Source organism: Oryctolagus cuniculus, chromosome 5 (assembly GCF_051225735.1).
Source record: "Oryctolagus cuniculus isolate XC-2025 breed Fujian yellow rabbit chromosome 5, ASM5122573v1, whole genome shotgun sequence".
Taxonomy (NCBI): Eukaryota; Metazoa; Chordata; class Mammalia; order Lagomorpha; family Leporidae; genus Oryctolagus; species Oryctolagus cuniculus.
The window spans coordinates 81,781,924-81,807,087 of record NC_142871.1 but is presented as its reverse complement, the minus strand read 5'-3'; the positions used below and the strand labels follow the sequence as shown (position 1 = coordinate 81,807,087).

The 25,164-nt window shown below is 39.0% G+C and overlaps 1 protein-coding gene across 7 annotated transcripts in view; it reads right to left on the bottom strand.

Annotated features, from left to right (window-relative positions):
* MAP3K7 (mitogen-activated protein kinase kinase kinase 7) overlaps nt 1-25,164 on the bottom strand; it is an 80,896-nt gene that overhangs the window by 14,858 nt on the left and 40,874 nt on the right. For 4 of the 7 annotated variants that reach the window (XR_011388616.2, XR_016233851.1, XM_002714585.6 and 1 more), the window contains exons 11-12: nt 25,001-25,130; nt 14,073-14,137 (exon numbers count right to left, since the gene is read on the bottom strand). Coding sequence is in view for 4 of the 7 variants with exons in the window: in XM_002714585.6 (XP_002714631.3) it covers nt 14,073-14,137; nt 25,001-25,130 (195 nt within the window). In the remaining 3 variants the exon portion in view is untranslated. Of the gene's footprint in view, nt 1-14,072; nt 14,138-22,377; nt 22,459-25,000; nt 25,131-25,164 lie in introns of all 7 variants that reach the window. The other 3 variants (XR_517954.5, XM_002714584.6, XM_089332891.1) reach the window with 1 other exon arrangement.

Sequence of the window (25,164 nt, the reverse complement as noted above, 5' to 3'; positions counted from 1 at the left end):
AATAGACACATTCCAAACAATACATAAATAGTCAAAACTTCCATACATTATAGGAAACATCAAACTCAGGGGGTTTCATAGGCAAGTATCATCAAACATTCAAGAAAAAGTCTTTTACAGTGTTAAAGAGGGGCTGTGTTGTGGCGCAGCAGGTTAAACTGCTGCCTGTGATGCTGGTAGCCCCAATAGCTGGCAGCCAAGTATCAGGTGCTGGTTCAAGTCCCAGCTATTCTGCTTCTGATCCAGCTCTCTGTTAATATGCCTGGGAAGGAAGCAGGGGATGGTACAAATACTTGAACTGTCTGTCACCTACGTGGCAGATCCAGGTAAGAGTTCTGGGTTCCTGGCTCTGCCTTGGCATCAAAATGCCATTTGGGGAGTGAACTAGTGGATGGAACATCTCTTTCTCTCTGTCTCTCCCTCTCTCTGTCACTCTGCCTTTCAAATAAGACTTTAAAAAAAGGGGGGAGAAGCCATTCTAGGAAATAGAAAAAATAATTCCTGGCTCATGTTATGAAGGCAGAAAACCCTGTTAATCACACAAGAACAGTATGAGAGAAAAATTACTAGCCAACCTCATGAAAATAGATGAAAAAGTCACACTGAATCTGAAATATAAAAGCAGTAAAAACCATTAAAAAAGTTGAGTTTATCTAACAAATAGAAAGGTCACAAACCTGACATCAGGAATTCTATTAAAGAAATTCATCACAATAGATGAGGGGAGAAAACCTCAATAGATGCATAAAACATCTGAAACAAATTTAACACCCATTCATAAAAAATACACATAACAAAAATAAATTTCATTTAAAAGAGGTAACTTCTTAGCCCGACAAAAGAACACATAGGGACCCTCACTAGGATTGTTAATAGTCCATTTCTTAAGTTGGGGTGGTAGTTTCTTATCAGATTTCTTAACTTAGAAATTATATACACATTCTTGCTTACATATTAATATTCCAAATATTAAAAATTCTCAAAGAATATATAAAATGGATTACATATGCTTTAAAAAAGATTTATTTATTTGAAAGGCAGAGTGACAGAGAAGAGAGGGAGAAACATGGAGAGATCTTCCACCTGATGATGGTTCATTTCCCAAATGTTCACAATAACCAGGAGTTGGCCAGGGGAAAGTCAGGAGCCAGGAACTCCATCTGGGTTTCCTACAGAGGAGCCAGGGACTCAAGTACTTGGGCCATCATCCGCTGCCTCCCAGAAGCATGGAGAAGTCAGCACTTGGCCCATGAACTGCAGTATGACACATATGTGTCCACAAAGCCCATTTTGCATACTATTTTTTAAAAAGCACTCTTTTTTTCTTCAAGTGTTACTGAATATCAAATAGGCTCAAAAAAAAAAAAAAAACCCATGGAAGCAAAATGTATATATTAAAAACTAAATTCATGAAGAATTTTATTACAGTTTCAATATGTAAGCACAGAAACTCTCAAATTCAAGACTGTATCAAGTAAAATGAAAGGCAACAGAAGAGAGAAAGTACCCAGTAGATGTGGAGTTTTAACTATGCTGTAACATCTGCCTTTGGTCACTTCAGCAATTCTAGTGTTCTCTATCTGGACATGGGTAGCAGTACGGGCAGGGCTCAGAGGTTGACTTTTAGTGTCTTATACAGTGCTAAAATTTGGTGATCTTAAGCTTTGTAAACCCATGATAGTAGGTATTGTAAATACCCAAAGGGACCTCAATTACAATTTCAGAGGTAAAAATCACAAAATAATTTTGAAGAAAGACATAAAATACTATTTTCATCTTGTGTACCTACTGAAATGGCTTAAATTTGAGAAAGTTTTCCTATGCCATAAACAATTTTTAATTGTGTCAGATCAGTGTTTGAAATCTGCTTCATTCTTGCCACTTGGTCTATCACAATGCTCATTCTGTTTTTCTCTCCTCCTTGCTAATACCTCCCCATCCTGAAAGGCCTGGCTTAGATTTCTTTCAATATTATGTGGTCATTTATGCCAGTTCTTTGCAAAAGACCTGTGTTTGAGGACAACAAGGAGTGACTGGTAGTATACCAAATGCAAAATGTTCATTTACTTATTAGTGGATCAGTTCTGAAATTTTCACTCTGGTATTCATGAGCTTCCTTCTAGGTTTATCTTACCCATCCATATTCTCTCCTATTTCATTTCCTTACGTCCTTCTTTCTTTCCAAAATACTCTTGACTCTTCATTCAAGTATAGTAGGTGTAGTGTTCGGAGAATGTATGAAACAGACACATATTAAACTGCCAATTTTGTATGTCAAATAGTAATTTCATATGGGTCAGCTAATACTTTGGAGACCTGGGCTTAAATTTCAGTTCTGTCATTTATGGCCCTGTGAACTTGTATAAGTAATTCATCCTCTTTAGCTTTAGGTTTCTCATTTATGACATGTGGTTGAGAAGGTGTAGTAAAAAGCAAAAAGGCAGGCCTTGGAGACCAGTCACTCCAGTACGAGTTTCTGCTCTGCCTTAAGTTGTGCAGCTCTAGTTATTCAACCTCTGAGACTCAAGAGTAAAATAAGGACAGTATTACCTACCTCATCAGGTTGTAAAAATGTAATGAAATGATGTATAGTAAGTATGTTAACCCAATAAAAATGCTCATTAAATGCTGAATAGTTAAGTGGTTGTAAACGCAAGATGGGAATATATGAGTAGGCTTGTAGTACCTATCAATTCCTTTCCTAGTTCAAAAGCATAGTTCTTTTATTAAAGTATGTTCAGTATACTAATCCTTATTACAAAGAGATTTTCCTTATTTGAATTTCAGCTATGTTTATAGTTAGTTTTTACATAAACATAAATTTGAACCTGAAATGTTTTGTTATTTTCAGTTTTTAATTCCTCAAAAGTACTATAATCTCTTAAGAACAAAAACGGTGTGCACTGTATATCCCCAAGACCTAGGACAAATGCTGAATATACAATAACCATATAATACATACTCACTGACTAAAATGACAACACAAACCGTTGGCACTGAAGAAGGTTAGTGTTTATGCTTATTTACCACTAGTATGTAAGAAGAATAAGAAGACACATCAAAGAGAACCAGTATGGAAATGTGTAACTCTTATAATACTGTTATCATTGGTAAGGTAGGTACAGATATAAAATTATTCCTGAGTTTAATCTTCTTTGATTAAAAGCATGTCTTGATGACTTAAGTACACTGATTTCTCATAGTCATAATTTCTACTGTAAATCAAGAGCAATTTTTCCTCAAAGTGATGGCAGACTGTGGGGTTTCAAAGTCAATGTAATTTTACATTAATGATTTAACACCTTAAGAGGAAAAATATCAGTTTGTGACATGAAAGAATCAGAACTAATTATTAGAAATGAAAAAAGATTTAAGGTTTTCAAAATAATGAGTTTAATATATTAAAAGAAGGTCCCTGAACACTTGCAATATTAAAATGAGTCAGCCTATTTGGACCTAATATGAATCATAGTACTCCTTAAATTTAAATCATTCTCAAGAGAATTCTTGGCTATGTATTTATTCCTTTTCACTTACTACTTTCCAAGAAACTCAGGCTGGCACCACAGCTCACTAGGCTAATCCTCCGCCTTGCGGCGCCGGCACACCGGGTTCTAGTCTCGGTCAGGGCACTGGATTCTGTCCCAGTTGCCCCTCTTCCAGGTCAGCTCTCTGCTGTGGCCAGGGAGTGCAGTGGAGGATGGCCCAAGTCCTTGGGCCCTGCACCCCATGGGAGACCAGGATAAGTACCTGGCTCCTGCCATTGGATCAGCGCGGTGCGCCGGCCGCAGCGCGCTGGCCGCGGTGGCCATTGGAGGGTGAACCAACGGCAAAGGAAGACCTTTCTCTCTCTCTCTCTCTCACTGTCCACTCTGCCTGTAAAAAAAAAAAAAAAAAAAAAAAGAAAAACTCTTGGTACTCCATGTGCATGCTCATTCTACCTGTACTTTCCTACAGCTTTATGAAACTAAGAAATAAGGTAAATAGTTTTAGTTCAAGTTTCAAAACTGGTTTTTAAAACTTTGAGAAAAGATATGAGTTAAATTTACATCCATAAGTTAACTAAATAAGTCTTTATACATCAAGGAATGTGTATCTCAATGAATAACAAAATAGGCTGACATGTTTGTATGAAAAAACTAAAGAAATATTTTGAAATACCCTATAACTGTATTTTTCAATGTCTGAAAAACACAGAGCATAAATAAGGTAACATTTGACAATTTAAAACAGTTTCCAGCTAAAGTTACATTACTGCTTGTAACTAACTCTAGAAGAAATCTTGTTTTATAGTAGCAAAGTTTTTTTTTTAAAATCACTGGTAAAATTATAATGGTCAAAAATGCTCTCCAACTATTAACTCCTTTAGGTTGCTCCTTCTTTTGAGACATTTACAATTACTTTATTCTACCCTCCAAATCCAAAGTTTAACACATTTAGGAAAATTTTCACAGAATTGGGTAGGAAAGTGGTTATGAAAGTACAGAAATGCCACACAGCAAGGTAAGACAGCAAAATAATATGAAACCAAATTGAAACCACAGGGGCAAATTACCATCCGTAGACATGAACCAGAACTGGCCTTTGCCCAGAACTTTATCCTGCTATTTATAAAAAGGAATTGGGAGTTATTTTACAGACAAAAATAAAGCTTAGCTTTTTATGTCTCACCTGAAACACTGGGAAAATATTTTCTTAAGTCAAGAACTAATGCTCAGTGCTACTATTTAGACTGACATTTAAAAGCTATTTAAAACCCTCAGAAATCTTAGTTGCTACAATTATACATGAATAAGACAGAGGCTAAATGCTGATTTATATGATATTCTAGCTGAATTAATATTTTAATAATATTTTAAAAATATAAGTTGGTAATGTGGATTTATAAGGGTATTTTTTCATTACGTTAGTCACAAATAATTCAAATAATCTATTGGTAACAAGGTATATGGAAAAAATTCTTTGAAAAGATACAGGTGCAATCTAATTCAGGTTCAACTATAGTTCTTAACATGGAAATTCTAGAATTGCACTTTATCTTATACGGTCTTTAAATTATCCAGTAAAAAGGTATACTGTGAGCCAATAATTATGCAGAACTATTATGTTTCTGACAGAAAAATTTATAGTAAAGGAGGTTTAGATTGAGCAGCATTACGAATCATATCCCTTAAATAAATAAAAAGAGGTAGCTGTTTGACCTAGTGGTTAAGATGCTGGTTAAGACAACTGTGTCACATATTGGAGTGTCTGGGTTCAATTCTTAGCTCCAGCACCAGAGTTCAGCTTCCTGCCAATGTAAACTCTGGAGTCAGCCGATGATGGCTCAAGTAGGTGGGTCCCTGGCACCTATGTGGGAGACCTGGATTGAGTTCCTCGCTCCTGACTTTTACTCAGTCCAGTTCTGGCTGTTGTGGGCATTTGGAAAGTGCAATTGCAAATGGGAGCTCTGTTTGTCTCTCAATTTCTCGAATAGGTTTAAATTAACAAAACAAAAAATAAATAACAATTTATAGTAATACATCTCTTAATATGTGAGATAAAAGATTTTTAAGGCAAATACTTTTCAGAACCTGGCCACAAGTTTTTCTTACTGTATGTGTACAAAGGACAGAATGCCAGTGGATTTTACTGTTTTCCCAAGTGCTATTACTTCATTTCTCACTATTGTGAGAGCCAGGAAATGGTTCCAAGAGCCCTGGGAGGCACATTATGGAGAGACAGGCACACACATAGATTAGGATCTTGCGTGCATCTGGCACTCTCATACATGATAAGAACCCCAAGGCCTGGTATTTACCATTTCCCAATAAGGCTGGTGAAGCTAAGGGAAATAAGGAATTTGCCCAAAGTCACATATTTGATGAATAAAGGTAGATCCTAATGTCCTCCTAAAACTGAAATGTGGCATGTGTCCAGCCCAATGCACAATCGCATCATCACCTTGCGATTGTGGTTTCTACTAACTGCAGATCTCCAAGAGAAATCCTCAGTGCAAGTTTATATTGGATACAATTCTAAAAGGGGGGAAGGGGTTCATGCAGGCACACCTGAGAGTACAATTTAGGATAACATGGAAAGGCTCACTCTGATATATAAAAAATAAATTTGTGTAGTTATCTGTAGAAATCTGTTATCATAATAAACATCATTATTAATTATAGGTTAGCTTTGCTGAATGATGAACTCATGACCACTGAAAATATTTATGTGAGAAGCAGAGTGAGAGAGGGAAAGAGACACAGAAAGAGATCTTCCATTTGCTGGTTCACTCCCCAAATGGCTGCAACAGGCACCTGGAACACCACCATGGTCTCTCAAGTGGGTGGCAGGGGCCCAAACACTTGGGTCATCTTCCACTGTTTCCCCAGGTGTGTTAATAGGGAGCTGTTGATTGGAAGTGGAGCAGCCCAGACTTGAACAAGAGCTCATATGGAATGCTAGTGTCGCAGTGGTGGCTTAACAAGCTACCCTGTAACACCAGCCCCCAGGGAAAAATATTTAAATAATAAATGATGATATATGTAGGCTATCACAAGTCAAAATACTTAAACTTTGCTAGGATTATTTCAGCATACATTACATCGAGTTTTATCTGCAAAACAGGATTGTCATGGAGAATTTAGTTTAGCAAACTGCAAACAAATACAAAGCAGCCCCTTTAAGGGGTTAATATTTAAATAATGGGGGCAGGTGTTTGGTCTAGTGGTTAGGATGCTGGTGAAGAAACCAGTGTCCCTTACTGGTGTACCTGGGGTTGATACCTAGCCCCAGCTTCTGAGTCCAGCTTCCTGTTAATGCAGACCCTGGGAGGTAGTGGTAATGCTTTAAGTGACTGGGTTTCTAACACCTACGTGGGAGGCCAGGCTTGAGTCCCAACTACAGCCGGGATACAGGGTGTGAACTAGCAAATGGAAGCTCTGTTTCTTTCTCTGACTCTCAAACAAATAAATGAGATTTAGAGAATGAATATTAAGGGCCTGCTTAGCAAAAAGTTAGTGTACAACAAATGGTAGCTATTAGTATGTAATTGTGCAATCGCTGGGAAAAAAAATCCCAAATAAATGTAATAATCTGCTCAAATTAGCCCTTTGGGGAACAGGCTTCATTGGTATTATCAGTGGCTCACAGCCAAAGACCACTATACAGGATATACCTGCAGTGGAGTTGGGTATTACTTGGTTCAGCAAAGAAGAATGCTTCCCTAGGGGACCATGCAGTGTCCCAGCTGTGTCCCGGTGCTGTGGTGTGGAAGGTTAAGCCTCCTTTTGCAGTGCTGGCGTCCCTCATGGGCACCAGTTTGATGCCCAGCTGCTCCACTTCTGATCCAGCTCCCTGCCAATGTGCCTGGGAAGGCAGTGGAGGATGGCCCAAGTGCATGGGCGCCTGCACCCATGTGGGAGACCCAGAGGAAGCTCCTGGCTCTGGGCTTCAGCCTGGCCCAGTCCTGGTCATTGTAGCCATCTGGGGACTGAACCAGTAGATGGAAGATCTCTCTCTTTTTTTCCCTCTCTATCTCTACCTTTCAAATAAATAAATGAATCATTAAAAAAAAAACTACTATAGAATTTAGGTTGGAGTTGAGTGATTTGGGGAAAGCTGTAATGAAGGAGGGGTTTATTCTAGGCTATTCTAAACTGGCTGCTTTGGGCAGCAGTGGCAATTCTATTGGAGGACAGCAGAACAGAATGAGGGTAAAGCTTACAATTGGTTAAGGAGTAGTCAGTCATTTTAGCTGGGAGAGGGCAATGGTTGGTGTTTTAAAGGAGGCATAGTGACCATGTTTTCTTCTGTGTTTAGACAACATTATAAAATGGTCTTTTTCTGTTTCATTTTAATGTGTCTTAGGAAAAAAAATCCTTGTCTAATATAGGTGTTCTGGGAGACTGTTTATGTACAGCAGGACAATAACATAGCCTAGCTATGATAGGCCAGAGTCTGACAATACTGAGGCCTCAGTGCCAGTTCAGTTTGTGGATGTCAGATGCTGCTTTTTTCCTTCTTAAAAGCCTCTAGGGGGCCGTTGCCATGGCTCACTAGGTTAATTCTCCACCTGCACCACCGGCATCCCAAATGGGCGCCGGGTTCTAGTCCCGGCTGCTCCTCTTCCAGTCCAGCTCTCTGCTGTGGCCCAGGAGGGCAGTGGAGGATGGCCCAAGTGCTTGGGTGCCTGCACCCACATGGGAGACCAGGAAGAAGCACCTAGCTCCTGGCTTTGGAGTGGTGTAGCTCTGGCCGTAGTAGCCATTTGGGGGGTGAAACAACGGAAGGAAGACCTTTCTCTCTATCTCTTTCTCACTAACTCTTATCTGTCCAAAAAAAAAAAAAAAAAAAAAAAGCCTCTAGGACGTTAAGTCCATTTTAAGTGCTTAATAAATTTCCTGAATAAAAAGCCATATTTAGAACTGAGTTACAGGACATTGAGGATACACTTGTTCACATGTATTCTTCCATCATTACTTTTAATTATGAAGCTTGCTTTATTCACTCTTCCTCTCAATGGAAATGGCAGTATAAAAACAACTGATTTTAGTTTATAGATGGAAATTAAGAGATTTTATTGAGATTATATCTCAAATCATGAAACATACTCTGGTCAGTTGAGATGTAAAGTTAAGCTCTCTCTCTGCCGCTGATGATTGCACTGGACCATGTATTTTCTTTCTTTCTTTTTTTTTAAATTTTTTTGACAGGCAGAGTGGACAGTGAGAGAGAGACAGAGAGAAAGGTCTTCCTTTGCCGTTGGTTCACCAATGGCCACTGCGGCCGGTGCGCTGCGGCCGGCGCACCGCGCTGATCCGATGGCAGGAGCCAGGAGCCAGGTGCTTATCCTGGTCTCCCATGGGGTGCAGGGCCCAAGGACTTGGGCCATCCTCCACTGCACTCCCTGGCCACAGCAGAGAGCTGGCCTGGAAGAGGGGCAACTGGGACAGAATCTGGTGCCCTGACCGGGACTAGAACCTGGTGTGCCGGCGCCACAAGGCGGAGGATTAGCCTAGTAAGGCGCGGTGCTGGCCTTTTTTTCTCTTCATGCTCTGTATCACCTTCCATGGTTGAGGGGCCAGCGCTGTGGCATAGCAGGTAAAGCTGCCACCTGCAATGCTGTTATCCCATATGGGTGCCAGTTTGTGTCCTGGTTGCTCTACTTTTGATCCAGCTCTCTAATGTGCCTGGGAAAGCAGCACAAAATGGCTCAAGTTCTTGGGCCCCTGCACCTGCGTGGGAGATCTGGAAGAAGCTCCAGATTGGCCCCGATCAGGCTGTTGTGGCCATTTGGGGAGTGAATCAGCGGATGGAAGACCTCGCTCTCTCTGCCTCTGTCTCTCTGTAACTGCCTTTCACATAAATAAATAAATCTCAAAAAACCAAACCACACCAAACCAAACCAACAAACAAAAGAACAACAACAAAAAACCCTTCCATGGTTGGGAAAAAAATCAAACCCAAGTAAGACATAACAAAAAAACTCTGAGCATCTGTTTCATCACTGTTTAACCAGACTTGAGAGAGAACTACGCCTTCCATTTTTAGAAATCCATGTGGTGAACACCTTTCTTTCTCAAATCATGAATACCTTCCAGAGTAATTGAAAAGATTTGATTTAGGATGGAGAGTATGGATGCATTCATCTGGTCTGTGTGGAATTCAGCCCACTCTTCCATATGCACGGCCTGGATTCAGTCTCTTCCTTGCATGGTTCCTCGTGCTCACACATTGCAGGGAAGAGGGAGAGTGAAGAGAAGGAAGGTGTCAGTCCTCAAACCCTTTCTAAATGCCAACTCTGGTGTGTTGCAAGGATAGACATGCTAATACCTGCTGTGCAGGCCCCTTAGTGCTGCACGGAATTCCTGGCTACATTGTCTCTGCCTTGAAAGTCTTTGGCAAGAACTTTGTTCTGTTCCTTTCTCTGTAGTGTGGCAAATTCATGGAATTGGGACAAGTGACTGGGACTGTGATGTTTTAAGGAATCCTGTGGCCCGGCATGAAGTTGAAATTGATAATAGTGTCACGGGTAAGTAACTTAAATGTGGGGTGCGCAGTGAAGGGAAATCCAGCAAACAGACCTACAGACAGAACAGCCACAATGGGATCCAGGATTTTTCAGTCTTAGCTGCTTTCAGGGTCCCGAACTAAATGACTTGAAAAAACTGGATCTGAAGCAGAAGTGGAACCCCGACAAAGCCAGATACTGGTTGAATTTCCTAACTATGAGAGCTCTTTCTCTGTTGGCAATGTCAAAGTTGATGGCCTCTATGCTGCTGTGTGTCTTCGGCCTGTCTGCATCTCTTCGGCTGACTGAAGCAGCCCCTCGTACAATGAGAAATCAGCTGTCTCAGCTGTCTGCAATCTGGAAAGAGGGTCTTCAGCAGAACCTGACTGTGCTGGTGTCCTGATCTCAAGACTTCCAGCCTCCAGAACTGAGCTGGGAACTTGATCCAGGTCTCCCACGTAGGTGGCAGGAATCTAATTACTTAAGCTACCACTACTCCCTCTCAGGGCCTGCATTATCAAGAAGCTGGAATCAAGAGCCAGGACTGGGAATCAAACCCAGATGATGCCTTCTGCAAGGAGGCCCTCAAGAGAGGTTTGATATGGAGGTCTTCAGTTGTATTGTGAGTGCTGTCCTGCCAGGTGGATTAGCTTTACTTTTTTTTTTCTTCCCAAGATTTATTCATTTATTTGAGAGGTAGAGAGAGAGAGAGAGGGAGGGAGGGAAGGAGGGAGGGGGAGGTGGGGAGGGAGGAAGGGAGGGAGGTCTTCCATCCACTGGTTCACTCCTCAGATGACTACAATGGCCAGAGCTGGGCTAATCTGAAGCCAGGAGTCAGGAGCTTCTTCCAGGTCACCCACATGGATGCAGGGGCCCAAACACTTGCACCATCTTCTACTGCTTTCCCAGGTCAAAGTAGAGAGCTGCATTGGAAGATGAACAGCTAGGACACGAACAGGCGCCCCATATGGGATGCAGGTGCAGCAGGTAGAGGCTTAGCCCACTACGCCCCAGCACTGGCCCCAAGGATTAGCTTTATCCTTGAGGAAACCCTAAAGAACACATGGGCCAGGAGTATCATTCCTTTGAGAATAATTATGAAGAGTCCTGGGAAATCAGCATGCTGCTTTAAAAGATCATCAGAAGCTTTTACCCCAGTTTTGGGCCTTTCAGGAAGTTGGTGGAAAGCATGAATAACCAACACACTGTCATTCTGATTAGGCCATCCTTCCAATACAGGAAGGCTGTATCACTTCAAAGTCCTGAGCCTTGTCATCCTGCCTACAGGTTTTCCTAAGATTAGTAGATCCATGCTGGGGATAGTCAAGAGTCACTCCTAATTTGGCTTTCCTTGACAACATTCCAGGGTATCTCACTTCCCTCATCCATATTGTTTTTTGGGAGGCAGAGAGAGAGAGAGAGAGAGAGAGAAAGGTAGGTTAGAGACAGAAAGGGAGAGAGATCTCCCATCCACTGATTCACTCCTCAAATGGCTGCAATCGCTGGGGCTGGGCTGGGCTGAAGCTACAAAGTGGAACTCCATCTGGGTCTCTTACGTGAGTGGCAAGGGCCCAAGTGCTCGGGACATGTTTGGGTGCTCTCCCAAGTACATTGGCAGGGAGCTGGATTGGAAGCAGGGAAGCCAGGTTACATGTGGGATGCTGGCATTGAAGGCGGCATCTTAACTCTGCTCCACAATGCCAGCCCCTTCCCCATTCATTTGTCACCTCCACCTTAAGCTACCAACCTTACACTCTCACAGCTCCTTTCTTTATTCATATAAAAACCATCTGAAAATGTGTAAGACTACTGATTTTGTAACCATGATATATGATAATGATTGTGGTTCTAGCAGCAATTAAATTTGTTTCCCGATAAATCTAAAAACAATTTTTTAAAGTGTCATTTAACATAAACATTTCAAGGGGCAATGTTTTCACAGTACACCTGGATTATTTTTTGCCATTCTCATCCCCAACTGGACATTAGGTATTTTAAGGTTATAATGCCTTAATAAGTGGATCAATTTTATAGACGGGCTGGGGCTGGCACTGTGGCACAGTGGGTTAAGCTGCAGTAAGCAATGTTGGCATCCCATGTGAGTGACAGTTCAAGTTCTGGCTGCTCCACTTCCCCATCCAGCTCCTTGCTACTATGGCTGGGAAAGCACTGGAGGATGGCCCAAGTGGTTAGGCCCCTGCACCCATGTGGGAGACTGGACTGGAGTTCCAGCCTGGCTGAGCTCTAGCTGGTGTGGCCATTTGGGAAGTGAATCAGCAGATAGAAAATCTCTCTGTCTCTGTTAACTCTGCCTTTCAAATTAAAAAAAAAAAAAAAAAAAAGGAAAATTGGCTCTTCAATGGTTACATTTCAACTGTTTTAGAACACGTCTTACTGTCATATCAAACTCTGTCACCCCAACCTTTTGCAGTAGTCTAGGAAAAATCATACTAACAATCGTCCCATAACCACAGCCTATCTCAGATCCTGTGTTTAACTATTTGAAAGTACTGGCAATGAAAGGAATAATAATCCTAGTTCCAAGTTAAACAGAACTTGTGAGGAAATAAGGAAGGCTTGATAGGGGAAGATCAGTCCTGAATTATAGCAATGCCTTTCTAGAGTCTAGAGAAAAGCGCTCGCACTGGCAGCTGCACCTGACATGTCTTAAGGGGAGCTTCTCATTCCTAGTCAAAGGGAGAACACTTGGCTAGCGGTTCTCATAGCTGGAATGTCAATGGCAATAGTAAACAGAGTTTAGAGGGCTGAGCTCATTAAGCCTCTAAGGAATCAAAGCAAATACCAGATGTCAAACAGTTACTAAATGGGTTTACTAAAACCTTTAAGTATTTGAGGGAGAGAAAATAGGAAACTGGAGGCAAATGTTCTGGGGCTTCACAAAAACTTCTATTAAACAAGGGAAATCAAAATTTAGATTCATTAATATCACAAAATACATAACAAATTACTATACATATTTTATGTATGTGTGTATAGCTTAGAGTTATGAAACAGAAATATTTCCAGATACACATAAAGATGAAAGATATTTGTCACTTTTATCAAGTGATTGTTGCTAGTTAAGTTGGTGGCTATAAAGCACTCTCAAATTTTTATTAATAACTACAAGGAGTCCTCAAAACTTACTCTATAAAGTGAAATGAAACACCTTTCTAGGATGAAAAGCACTAACATAGATTATGATAATTAAATCAAATAACATAATGTTAAAACTTAACATGAATATGGACATGATACAATTTTATTATTTCAAAAGTATGCTGAAAATGACAACACTATACCTAATAATGAGTCCTAATTCATTTTACAGAATATGATCTAAGTTACCTAAATTGCATATTAATCTCAGAACAAACACAACACAATGACTAGACTACTTTTAAATACCTGGTTGGTTAAAACTATGTATTAGTCAGTAATGGCTTACAGAATACTATATTCTGTATCATCTATAAAAAAACAGTAATAAAGAGACCAGGGAGTTTAGAAGAGCATTAGAAATATCAAGAATAAAACCTTAGCAACTGGGGTAAAAGCCATTCTAGCGTTTATTTACCTACCTAGTAAGTATTTCCTTAAGGACACTTCATAAAAATGTAAATCTAGCAGGTATGCTCAAATTAAAAGATGAAAGAAGGTCTATAGGTATGCCAACTCTGTATGTGACAGAGGGGTGGGGAAGTATTTACCCCACTAGTAAAAAGCAAACAATAATATTGATTCCCTTTAGAGGATAATGATAATGACAAATAGTTTAATTACAAAGTTGAATATTTACTTATGAAGATACACATAAAAATCATATAACATATATACAGCACTGCTAAACAATTTCTTTCCCATGCAATTTAAATTGCCTTCAGAAATTAGCCTTCAAATTAAATTAATAATAACATTTATGCTATTTTTCCCTAAGTATTTAAGTTTTGTGCCAATGAATTTCTGTATCAAAACTTTAGGTCAAATTATAAATCTGATTTTGCAGAATACATTAAAGCAAATTCTCAATTTCTGTTTATCATAATTCTTCAAAGACAGGAAACTGAATGTTAAGTCTTACCTGACCAGGTTCTGTTCCAGTAACAGTCAAGTCTTGAATGGATCTACGTCTTGGCTGTCCGTTGCCTTTTGAGAAATAAAAAAAGCAAAGCATTGAAATCTATTGAAACAGATAGTAAAGGTTTGGTAATTGCTACAGAAGGAAGTTGGAAATTGTTGTTCCTTGGATCTATACAAAATGTTTGTGAGAAAAAGAACAAGTAAGATTGTTGAGAGAGAGACAGAGAGAGAAAGGAAGGAAGTAAGGAAAGGAAGAGAAACAGCTGCAATGTTTTAACTCAAAAGTTGCTGGTCTACGATGGAGTATGTCCTAATACAATAACCACTCCTACCACATGAATAGCTGCTGAACTCTCTTCTACCATCTTCTGTCATGTGTTTAAATAGATGAATGCTTGGGGGCTGGGGCTGATGACGGCATCTATTTCAGGAGCCTTACGTTAGTTTTTACAGCAAGACAGCTAGCTGGTTGTAAGACACAACTGACTTCAACTGGCAGCAGCACCTTTTTCAAGACATAAAAGGATGCTTAGGCTTAAACTCATTACACCAAGTCACACTTACTTAACCCCAATAGCCTTTACAGAACCTACTAATTTATCATTTGTGAATAACAACTCCTTAATTTCCTCCTGGAAAGACTCTCATTCTCTCAATTATAGCCTGTTGAAATGGGCTATTGTGTTAGCCCTGCTTTAGGGACTTTTATGCTAATAATAACTCAATAAAAAGTCATTTATGAAAGAATGCTACAAATGTAAGTCTTCAATAAAATGGAATGACTTAAGCAGTAGCTTCATTCAGCACATTTATTTGGGAGTAGGGTTGTTTATATAGTGTCTTCTAAGATGAGAGATCAGCTGTCTAAAGGAAACGCCAAAATACTCCGAGTAACAGCTGATACAATACTCAAAATTCTTTTAGCTTACTGTTAGCTATATTATGTAATTTCTCAACTAGTTGGCAGCACTGAGAACATGCACTAGTTGTGGCCCAATTAGCTGACAGAATAATTCTTAAAATTTTAGATTTCCATAATCCTCAACATGTGTGTGCCCACACACACACACACATATATAATCTTATTTTAAACCAATCAGCAATGTAATTTAAAATGATAATCCATGTGACTCCAATATTATTGTGCAATCAACTAAAAGGGCTTAAGAGAATAATAATTTTTAATGCATCGTAAGTGTAGTAAACAAAAAAATTTACAATCACACACTTAAGTCTAGGTTATCATCCCTTTTTTCCATTATAGGCTATCTTTTAGATTCTTTGCATAATCTGAATTCACATTTTTTTTATTTTATTTGACAGGTAGAGTTATAGACAGTGAGAGAGACAGAGAGAAAGGTCTTCCTTCCGTTGTTTCACTCTCCAAATGGCCGCTATGGATGGCGCTGCACCAATCTGAAGCCAGGAGCCAGGTGCTTCCTCCTGGTCTCCCATGAGGGTACAGGCACCCAAGCACTTGGGCCATCCTCCACTGCCCTCCCGGGCTACAGCAGAGAGCTGGACTGGAAGAGGAGCAGTCGGGACTAGAACCCGGCACCCATATGGGATGCCGGCAGTGCAGGTGGAGGATTTTAACCTAGTGAGCCACAGTGCCGGCTCCCCTGAATTCACATTTTCTAAAATTTCATTTTATTCCAAAAACTTAAAAGACTAAGTAACATTAAAGACTAAAAGAACAAACTGCACACTTACTGAATCAAACACACCACAATGCTTTTGTGAACACTTTTTAACTACAGTTTCCCAAGGACAAAAAGGACCCCCCAATCACCATGACTAATGAGTAATTTTAGGGACATTTCATTCAACACACTCATTCTAAAATTAGCATAGATGAGATGGGCTTGTAAAAGTGTCTGGAATTCTCTTTTCAGATTAGCAACATCTGTGAACCTGAGGAACCACCCTGCACAAGTGTCTATAAACCATTACATCATCATTGCAATAACAACAAAAATGAACTCAAGACGAGGTAGAGGGTAGGAGAAAAGGGAAGTAAAAACTTTTAAGGAAACAGGGTGAAAAAGAGCTGACAGCGAATGCCACAAAATGAGACATCTCCAAGCATGAGTCAAAGCAAGCAATATTAGGCAATGCATTTTAATTGGCACAACCATGGCAGAAACCATCTGGCAGACAGTTCAGACAAGGCCAAAAAAAGACTGCAATCAACGAATACTTGTTGCTCCAATATTAAGTTTAGAATCATGATTTAGATACATGAATGTAAAAAAATCAATCTCATATTACTGCAAATGAAAATGACTGGGTGTGTTCTCGGTAAATTTGGATTGTGAATTTTGCGCAACTGAATTCTAATTTAGAATCTTATTTTACATTTTTTATGGTCTTTTGGAATGTGCATACCTATATTACACATGGCAAACAAAAAAAGTAGAAACAAGAGCAACAGGATGTAAACAAGTAACTGATGAAGAAATGTGAAACCTGCTTACGATGCCCTGAATATTTCTCTAATAAATTCTGGAACTTTCATGACTTGTGATAGAAAACAAATGACATGTTTTAGAATGATTCTCCTAAGTGAAAGCAATAAAAGGAATTAATCAGAGGACCAGCCTAGTCTACATCTCCTACACTTATTTAAGAAAAAAAAATAGAAAGAGGGTTAAGAATAGCAGCATATAAGTCATTATGGTTCTTTTTACAGTAATGTCTCAAAGACAGAATAAATCTCTTCAAAAAAGCTGCACACACAACTGATTTTCTGAGCTAGTATCTGAAAGTTATCACAGAATTCAGAAATTGCTGGCTCAGGTCCCCCAGCTATTTTGTTTTTCTATTGGATTAAATAAGTTCATAGCTTTTTTATCCCCAAATTTCTGAACACTCTCTTCATTTAAAAATCAAAACTGTATTTTTGTCCTATCTCAACCAAAATGCTCACAATTCTGAGATTCTTAAATTTTTAATGTTGAAATTGTGGGACACTGTTCTCTTATGTAAAATATGATTTAAAATGTGTATAGCACTATACACTGTGGCATTAAATTACTGCTTCATGGTAAAATTAATTTGTAATTTAAAAATATGTGCTCTTACTTAAGCTGCCACAAATTTCATACTCCTTCACTAATGTAAACAAATTCTGGCTTTTTCTTTAGAAAGGCCATACAAGTGGGGTTTTTGTTCCCCCATCAAAGGAAAGCAAGTATTACTTTTCTTTCTAATAAGCCATCTTTATTAGGTTAGAACTTGACTTCTTATTTTACAAAGTATGCTTGGTAGATAACAATATAGTAGACAGCCTCTTAAATGTTCATTTGTAAAGTTAATTTCCCTATTTAATTAACTATAAATATGGAATTTTATTGAAACTGAAGTGTTTATACATGACAGAAACAGGCAAAAAATATCTTATTATACCTTCCTTTGGGCCTCAGTATCCCTAGTGTAAGGTTTATAATTGTCTGCAATATTATCTGTGCAAGGTAGGAACATAACATAATACAAAAAAGCATTTTCATGTGATGCTTATCTACAGAATGGATGAGAAAAGTTTCAAGTGCTTAAAATGCAATCAGCCGGCGCTGTGGCTCACTAGGCTAATCCTCCGCCTTGCGGCGCCGGCACACCAGGTTCTAGTCCCAGTCGGGGCGCCGGATTCTGTCCCGGTTGCCCCTCTTCCAGGCCAGCTCTCTGCTGTGGCCAGAGGGTGCAGTGGAGGATGGCCCAAGTACTTGGGCCCTGCACCCCATGGGAGACCAGGAGAAGCACCTGGCTCCAGCCATTGGATCAGCGCGGTGCGCTGGCCACAGCGCACCGGCTGTGGTGGCCATTGGAGGGTGAACCAACGGCAAAGGAAGACCTTTCTCTCTCTCACTGTCCACTCTGCCTGTCAAAAAATTAAACAAAAAAAAAAAATCAAGGGGCAGATGTTTGGCTTAATGGTTAACAAGCCAGTCCTAAAGCAAAATGACTAGGCTCTGGTTCCCAATTCCAGCTTCCTGCTAATGCAGACCCTGACAGGTAGAGTCCACGTGGAGACTTGGATTGCATTCTTGGCTCCCAGCTTTGGCCTAGCCTGGCCCAGTGTTGGCTATTGTGGGCATCTTGGAGTGAAACAGCAAATGGGAACTCTCCCTCTATTTGTCTGTGTACATGTCTCTGTCTCTACCTATCAGACCAGGAGTGGGAGGGGGGAAAAATTCAGCAGCATAATGTAGTCTGAACAAAGAAATTCAGAATTGTCAACTGTAATACAGTTACATTAATAAAAATTGTTTAAGTACAAATAGTCTACATTTTCCAACTTAGCTAATTAGCAAGATGTATTTAGAAAACGTACTATTGGAAAACACATTTTGGGAATTCCTATCATTTTATAATAGCAATCTCACTGGTACACATGAAGTACAGCAAATTTTATATTAGAGTGGGAGGAAGCAGAGAAGATGAATGTTTCAATTAAACCTTTTACAGGTGTTTCACATATATATGTATATATATATGCACAAGTTTTTTTTCCAGTGGATTTCAAACTGCATTATAATCCTAGCTGATTTCCCTTAAGTGCTCTAACTATTCACATAAGGACCTCAGGGCACCACTGCTGATCTTCCTTGATTATTGATCCTAGAAACAAAACAAAATTTGCTTTGTTAACTATTTACTCTCTGCTTTTGACTGAAAAAGTCTGCTCCTCTTTTTTTGTAACTTTTAAGCAATTTACTTGTTCATTTTTAACATCTGGATTTTTAAAAGAATGCAAAATTCAGGTGTTCTTCTAGTACCAGATGTACTGCCATTATTAGAGTGTATTATAGATTTTCACAATCATAATCCCCATTTCATTTGGGTATTTGAGATGAAGGTACAGGAAGAAACAGATTTGTGGAAGCTTGGAGAGTAACAAAAACAAAATATGGGGGAAAATAAAGAAAGGAAAATAAAGATCTGTGTTTTTACTGCTCTTAATAAATACTGGAAGAAAAACTACTAGAAAAACTTAAAGCAATCTAATAATCTCTCATTCAGTCCCCTTTCTTCAAATGACAAGACAACAAATCATAATTCACTGGCTGAAAAGGAGAAAGGATTATGCTTTTTTTTAAAGGATTTTTATTAAATATATTTATTTATTTGAAGTCATAGTTACAGGAAGAGAGGGAGAGATGGGTGAGGAGGAGGGAGAGAGAGAGAGAGAGAGAGAGAGAGGGAAAAGACAAAGTTATCTTCATCTGCTGGTTCACTCGCTAGAAGGCCACAAGGGCTAGGTCTGAGCTAAGCTGAAGCTAGGAGGCAGAGGCTTCATCGGGCTCTCCCACATGGATAGTAGGGGACCAAACACTTGGACCACTCTCCCCTGCTTTTCCAAGGCCACCAGCAGGAAGCTGCATGGGAAGTGGAGCAGCTCGTCATGAATTGGGATGCCAGCATTGCAGGTGGTGGCTTAATTGGCTATGCCATGATGTTGGCTCCAGGATTATGCTTTTAAATTCAAGTATTAACAGAAAACACTTAAAAAACTGGATTTTCTTTTTCTAAAGCCTATTCCAATGTATCAGCTAAATATGTTGGTAAAACGCCCTTAATTGTGTGTCCTGCCTTGTAATAATGGACCAGGATAATCTCCAGCTCACTCTTTTTTTTTTTTTTTTAATTTTTTGACAGGCAGAGTGGACAGTGAGAGAGAGAGAGAGACAGAGAGAAAGGTCTTCCTTTGCCGTTGGTTCACCCTCCAATGGCCACCGTGGCCGGCGTGCTGTGGCCGGCGCACTGCGCTGATCCGATGGCTGGAGCCAGGTACTTATCCTGGTCTCCCATGGGGTGCAGGGCCCAAGTACTTGGGCCATCCTCCACTGCACTCTCTGGCCACAGCAGAGAGCTGGCCTGGAAGAGGGGCAACCGGGACAGAATCCGGCGCCCCGACTGGGACTAGAACCCAGTGTGCCGGCGCCGCAAGGCAGAGGATTAGCCTAGTGAGCCACGGCGCTGGCTCTAGCTCACTCTTAATGAGCAGGTAGGACAGTTCAAGTAGGGAAATATTAGGAGACAGTAGAGGAAGGGAAAGTTACCATATCAAAGTTGGCTGACACTTATTCAGAGAGAGAAATAATGTGGACAAAGTTTAAGAAGTTGTGCAATCTGCTCCATAGGAGCATTGAGGCATTAGAAGTCAATTTCTACATGTCCAGGGAGACTATTACATTGACAAATACTGCTGTGAGTCAGCCAGTGGCTGGAGCTGGGTATAAGCCCAGGTACTCCAATGAAGGATGCGGGTGTCTTACCAGCTGACATCTTAATTGCTAGGCTACACACTCTCCCCTTAATATCTTTATTAGAACAGCATTAAGGTTTCCTAAATCCATAAGAAACCAATGTCATGGTCTCCCCAAGTGAACAACTCAGATAAAGGAAGAATTACCCTATCTGGGAAATTTATTATCTTTTCTAACTTAAACAAAAGAACAGAAAGTAGATGTGATTTGGAGTCAGAAGATCTGGGCTGGGGTCCTGGATATGTGACTCTGGGAAAACCACTCATAGCATTAGAGTTAAGTTCTTCATCTGTAAAGTGACCATAACTTGTTCTGATAACCTTCTGATAACAAGGCTGTCATAAAGATCAATTAAGATGAGGGACCTTTGTGTCAGTGGTGCTGACATTTTGAGTTGGATACTTTTTTGTTGTGGGAGACAGTCTGTTACACTACAGGCTATTTAGTAGCATCCTTGGCCTCTGCCCTCTATATACCAGTAGCACTTGCCAGCTATAAATTATTCTTTCCTTTCTTCTCCTTCCTCTATTATCTTGTAAGAGGGGTGTTTAAAAAGTTCATGGGAAATCAAATTAAAAGTCTATGTTGCTGCCAAAAAAACAAATGAAATTCATTTAATACTATATTCACTGGCTATATTGCCACATATTTATTCCTAATGCTTACTTATAAGATCTGCATTAAGACTGTGGCCATTCATCTAAATTTTCCTGATTCCTTGAAATATTTAAGGTAATCTCAGTTCATCAGTAAGTTTATATACTACCACTTCTTTAGAGTGTTAGCTCCTTAGTAAGTTTCTCCCCAGGGAGAAAACGATGGCAAGTATTTGCGGCCCAGATTTATAAGTAAAAATTACTCCATGAGAAATGTGTCAGTTCTATTATTTGAACAGCAATAGATAAAATGCCCTAGGAATTGCACAATTTATATATATTTTTTGGGACTTAGCCATAGGAGATGTCCAATAATGATTCGTTTATTTATATAATAAACATATTTATTAAATGCTAAAATGTGAATCATTGCACTAACTACTGTTGATACAATAAAAAATAATCAACAATGACACAGTCTCCACCAATACAGAGTTTTCAGTTTAGCAGGGGACAAAGAACTATTACCTATTCAACACAATTACAGGCAAAATTCAGAGTTGAAGAATTCATCCAAATCACATGCATGAATGTGTGTGGAAAGTACTATATATTTCCTTATCAAAAATTTGGGGACAGAGGTAGAAAGAAATCTATAGCAGAGGGATATATAAATTATTTTGATAACAGATTAATCAATATTGAAGCTCAAATATGCCATTCAGATTTCTAATAAAATGGTATTTTATATTCATCTATGATATAAAAGTAGTTTATCAATGTAAGACACTGAGTACCATGTATGAGTCAGATATAAAAACATTTAATTTGTGAGATTTTCCTAGTAATACACGAAACCAGAATTGACCATATATGTTACACTATTCTTTGGCAAGATACCCTGCAAAACAGCACATTTCATTTACATTTACTTTGTATTCTGTTCTTTAGGTTGAGATAAAACTGTACAGAGCAACTCTTTTCAACTTCATATTCACTTGCCACCAACTGAAAGAGGCTGGGATACAAAGTCTAGAGGAAGCCCCAAAAGTAATAAGTTAGGAAAGAAGGAACCAAGAACCAACAAAAAAAATTTAACAGTTGTTTCCTCTTTCTGCTGGGTGCAGAGGAGTTTGGGTTTAGCTCATGTCCCTCACTTAGGATATGAGAGGAAGATGTAAGAATTCTGAGTTGATGGTCTCTCCTTTGTGAGAAGGTTTACTTTCCTTTCTATTTTATCCTCATTATTGTAGACATAAAGTTATTTTTTCAAGCCTGCTTCACTATAAGTGTACATAGTTTTCAATCTGTCTCCTTAATTACTGTCATGCAAGGTATCCGTTTTCATGTCTTACAAAAATTGGAGCAAGAAGCATTTTAAAAGTACCAGGGATCATTATTCTGGCTCCACAGTTATTAGACCAACTCAGGTGGCCTATGATACCTGATATGACGATCTCAGGGACATCCAGAATGTTGCCAAATGAAGCAGTTTTACGGTGGCCTCGTTTAGGCTTGGAATATGCTGCAAAACACATATATACAGTATACATGCAAACAAACAAAAATAGTAACACAGAACACGATGACCTACAAAAACAGAATATTTTCATATAGTTATGTTAATAACATCTCATGCAGAATGGCATGCAGAACTATCTACTTTTTATCCATGCTTAGAAACAGCACAATTAAAGAGCAAACAACTACTGATATGAGATGTTTCACACATTGGGGTTTTAATCAGCAGGAAAAAAAGACAAACAAAGCTGCACAGTAATGAGGAAGTTGAATTTCAAATGTGCTCACAGAAACAATCTACCTAAGTGAAACTGCTGATATGTGATGAGATTTGGGAAGAGAGAGGAGTTAAAAAGGAGCAAGCTGCCATTTGTTTTAATCGCACAAGCACAAGATGTATGTTCAAAAAGGTGTTTCCTGAAGGATTCTATAAAGTAAAATTCATGATTAATGCTAATTATTGAATCAAAGTAGAAAATGTATATGCTTTCCTATATATAAATACTCATACATATTTCCAGTAAACTGAATATTTACTGTATTCTTCAAAGTTTAGGGTAGTAGAAGGAACTTGAAAGGCTGGAGAGTATGAATCTTTCAAAGTAAGACAATTCACTGAAAAATTTAAATTGTGTAAAATCTAGAGGATGCACAACAGGATCTGTTTTATACTTAGGAAAAAAGGATGGGATAATTTTAGTGTCTGTGGTTATCCTTAAGTTGGTGTCATTTCTGTAAAGAATAATTATAAATCAGTACTTGACTAGAAAAATGATAGCAAAGATATAAAACATTATCATAACAATGCTGTTTTAGGATAGCAACCAGTGTTTGGCAAGTCTATCTTGAAAGACAACCCTGAAGTGACAAAGGTTCCCCAGGATGTGTGAACGTGTCCCTGCAAGTGCAGTTCATCGTACTCTACACCCACACTTGCAGATGACTCCTGGAGGTCAGGGGGCCTCCCAGCAGCTGGTGACCTCTACTCAACTTGATTGCTTCTGAAGACCCATCTGTTCTGTTCTTCCTTCTGAGTAACAGAACTCTGACTTATTTAGGAAAGCAGCACTCCTAGATAAAAGACTATGTAGCCCTCTTTCCCTTGGAGCTGTGGGCAGCTACCTGACCATATTACTCTGGCCAATGAAATATGTGGAAGTTGTTTAGAGGGACTTCTGTGTAAGTTCCTTCAAATACCATGGATATCCTTTATCCTCCCCCCCATTTATTCCTTTTTGCTGCCTGGAAAGCAGAAGTGATGAATGGAAGAGCCATTTTAGATATAAGATAACCCTGAGGATGGAAGCTATACAACAGGGATTGTTGCATGGAGAGAGAGAGAGGACACCATCATAGAGATGACACCAGTTTCCTGATGATCATACAGCCTACTTCAGATTTGTTTATGCATGAAAAATAAAGCTTATATATCATAGACATGTTTTACCTAACAAATTCTAGTGCTAGCTGATAAAATCAGTAATCAAGAGTAGTTGAAGATAAGTATAGTATGATTGATGGGTCATCTGTACTACGTCTCAAGAGAGTTCTACACACAGTAAGAATATTCTATTTAGGAAAAAAACCCACAAATAAATATAAAAAAGCAAGGCCCAAAAACATAAAACTTGGTTAGGTAAGTTAAAAAATACAAATGGATTCCATGCAAATACACATGGAAATACACATTTACACACAAACATAGTTAAAAGACTAGAGGTAAGTAAACAAAAATGTTAAGTTTATATCTGAATATGAAAATTATATAACAAGATTCTTTCTCATTTGTTTACATTTCTACATTTCCCAAAACAGATGTGTTTACTTTTATTATCAGCTCCCTTTCAGCCTGTGGACAATCAATGCAACAACAATAATAATAAACCAACGTTACCAAAATGAAATCTGGTTAGAAAAAAAGGTGGTCAGTCCAACAAAAAATGTAATTGTTTTTGAGTCGACTAGTTCTTCTATGATTAATAATTTTTAGAACTGAAAAAAATCAAATTTAAAGGCTAGGTTTTTCAATATTCTATAAAATAATCATTATCTTTCATTTACAATTAAAGAAATTAAGCACAACCTTCTAGTGGCTATTGAAGAAAAGAGGAGTAGACAGTAAGGCCAAATCACATTTGGGTCTGGAAGAAACTAACTTCAAGACAAAATATTTTCTGTTATTTGATTTAAGTTCTAAAATCTAGTAGAACATTCAAAATCCTCCCAAACATTCTGGGTTTGGCATAATTTCAATTTCTCACTTAGATTTTCAGCTCATGTTTGAGCACAGTCAATTGTGTTTGATGAGATCTGTAATTAGGAAGGAATATTTTATAACTCAAATAATCTTACAAATCATACTTTTCTTCTATGGAATTTGAGATGATGCATGAACTATTTCTAAAAGCTCAGAAAATCTATTATAAATCTATTTTCTTTTCAAAAAATATGATACAAAAATGCTGAGGTTCCTAATGAAACCACTGGAGCTACTGCACCAAAAAGCATTACATTTTTGCTCCTCTTCAACTTGCAGTTCTTTTTACCTGCGGTCGCAGCAATCCTAGCTTCTATTTCAGACATGTCAGCACTCATCCTTTTGCCCTCAGAGGTTGGGGGCAAGCTTTCCACACTGCTTCCACGGGAGGCTCCCAAGCTCAAACGTCCGGATTCACTCTGTTAAAATTAGAAGTCAATCTGAATTACTGAA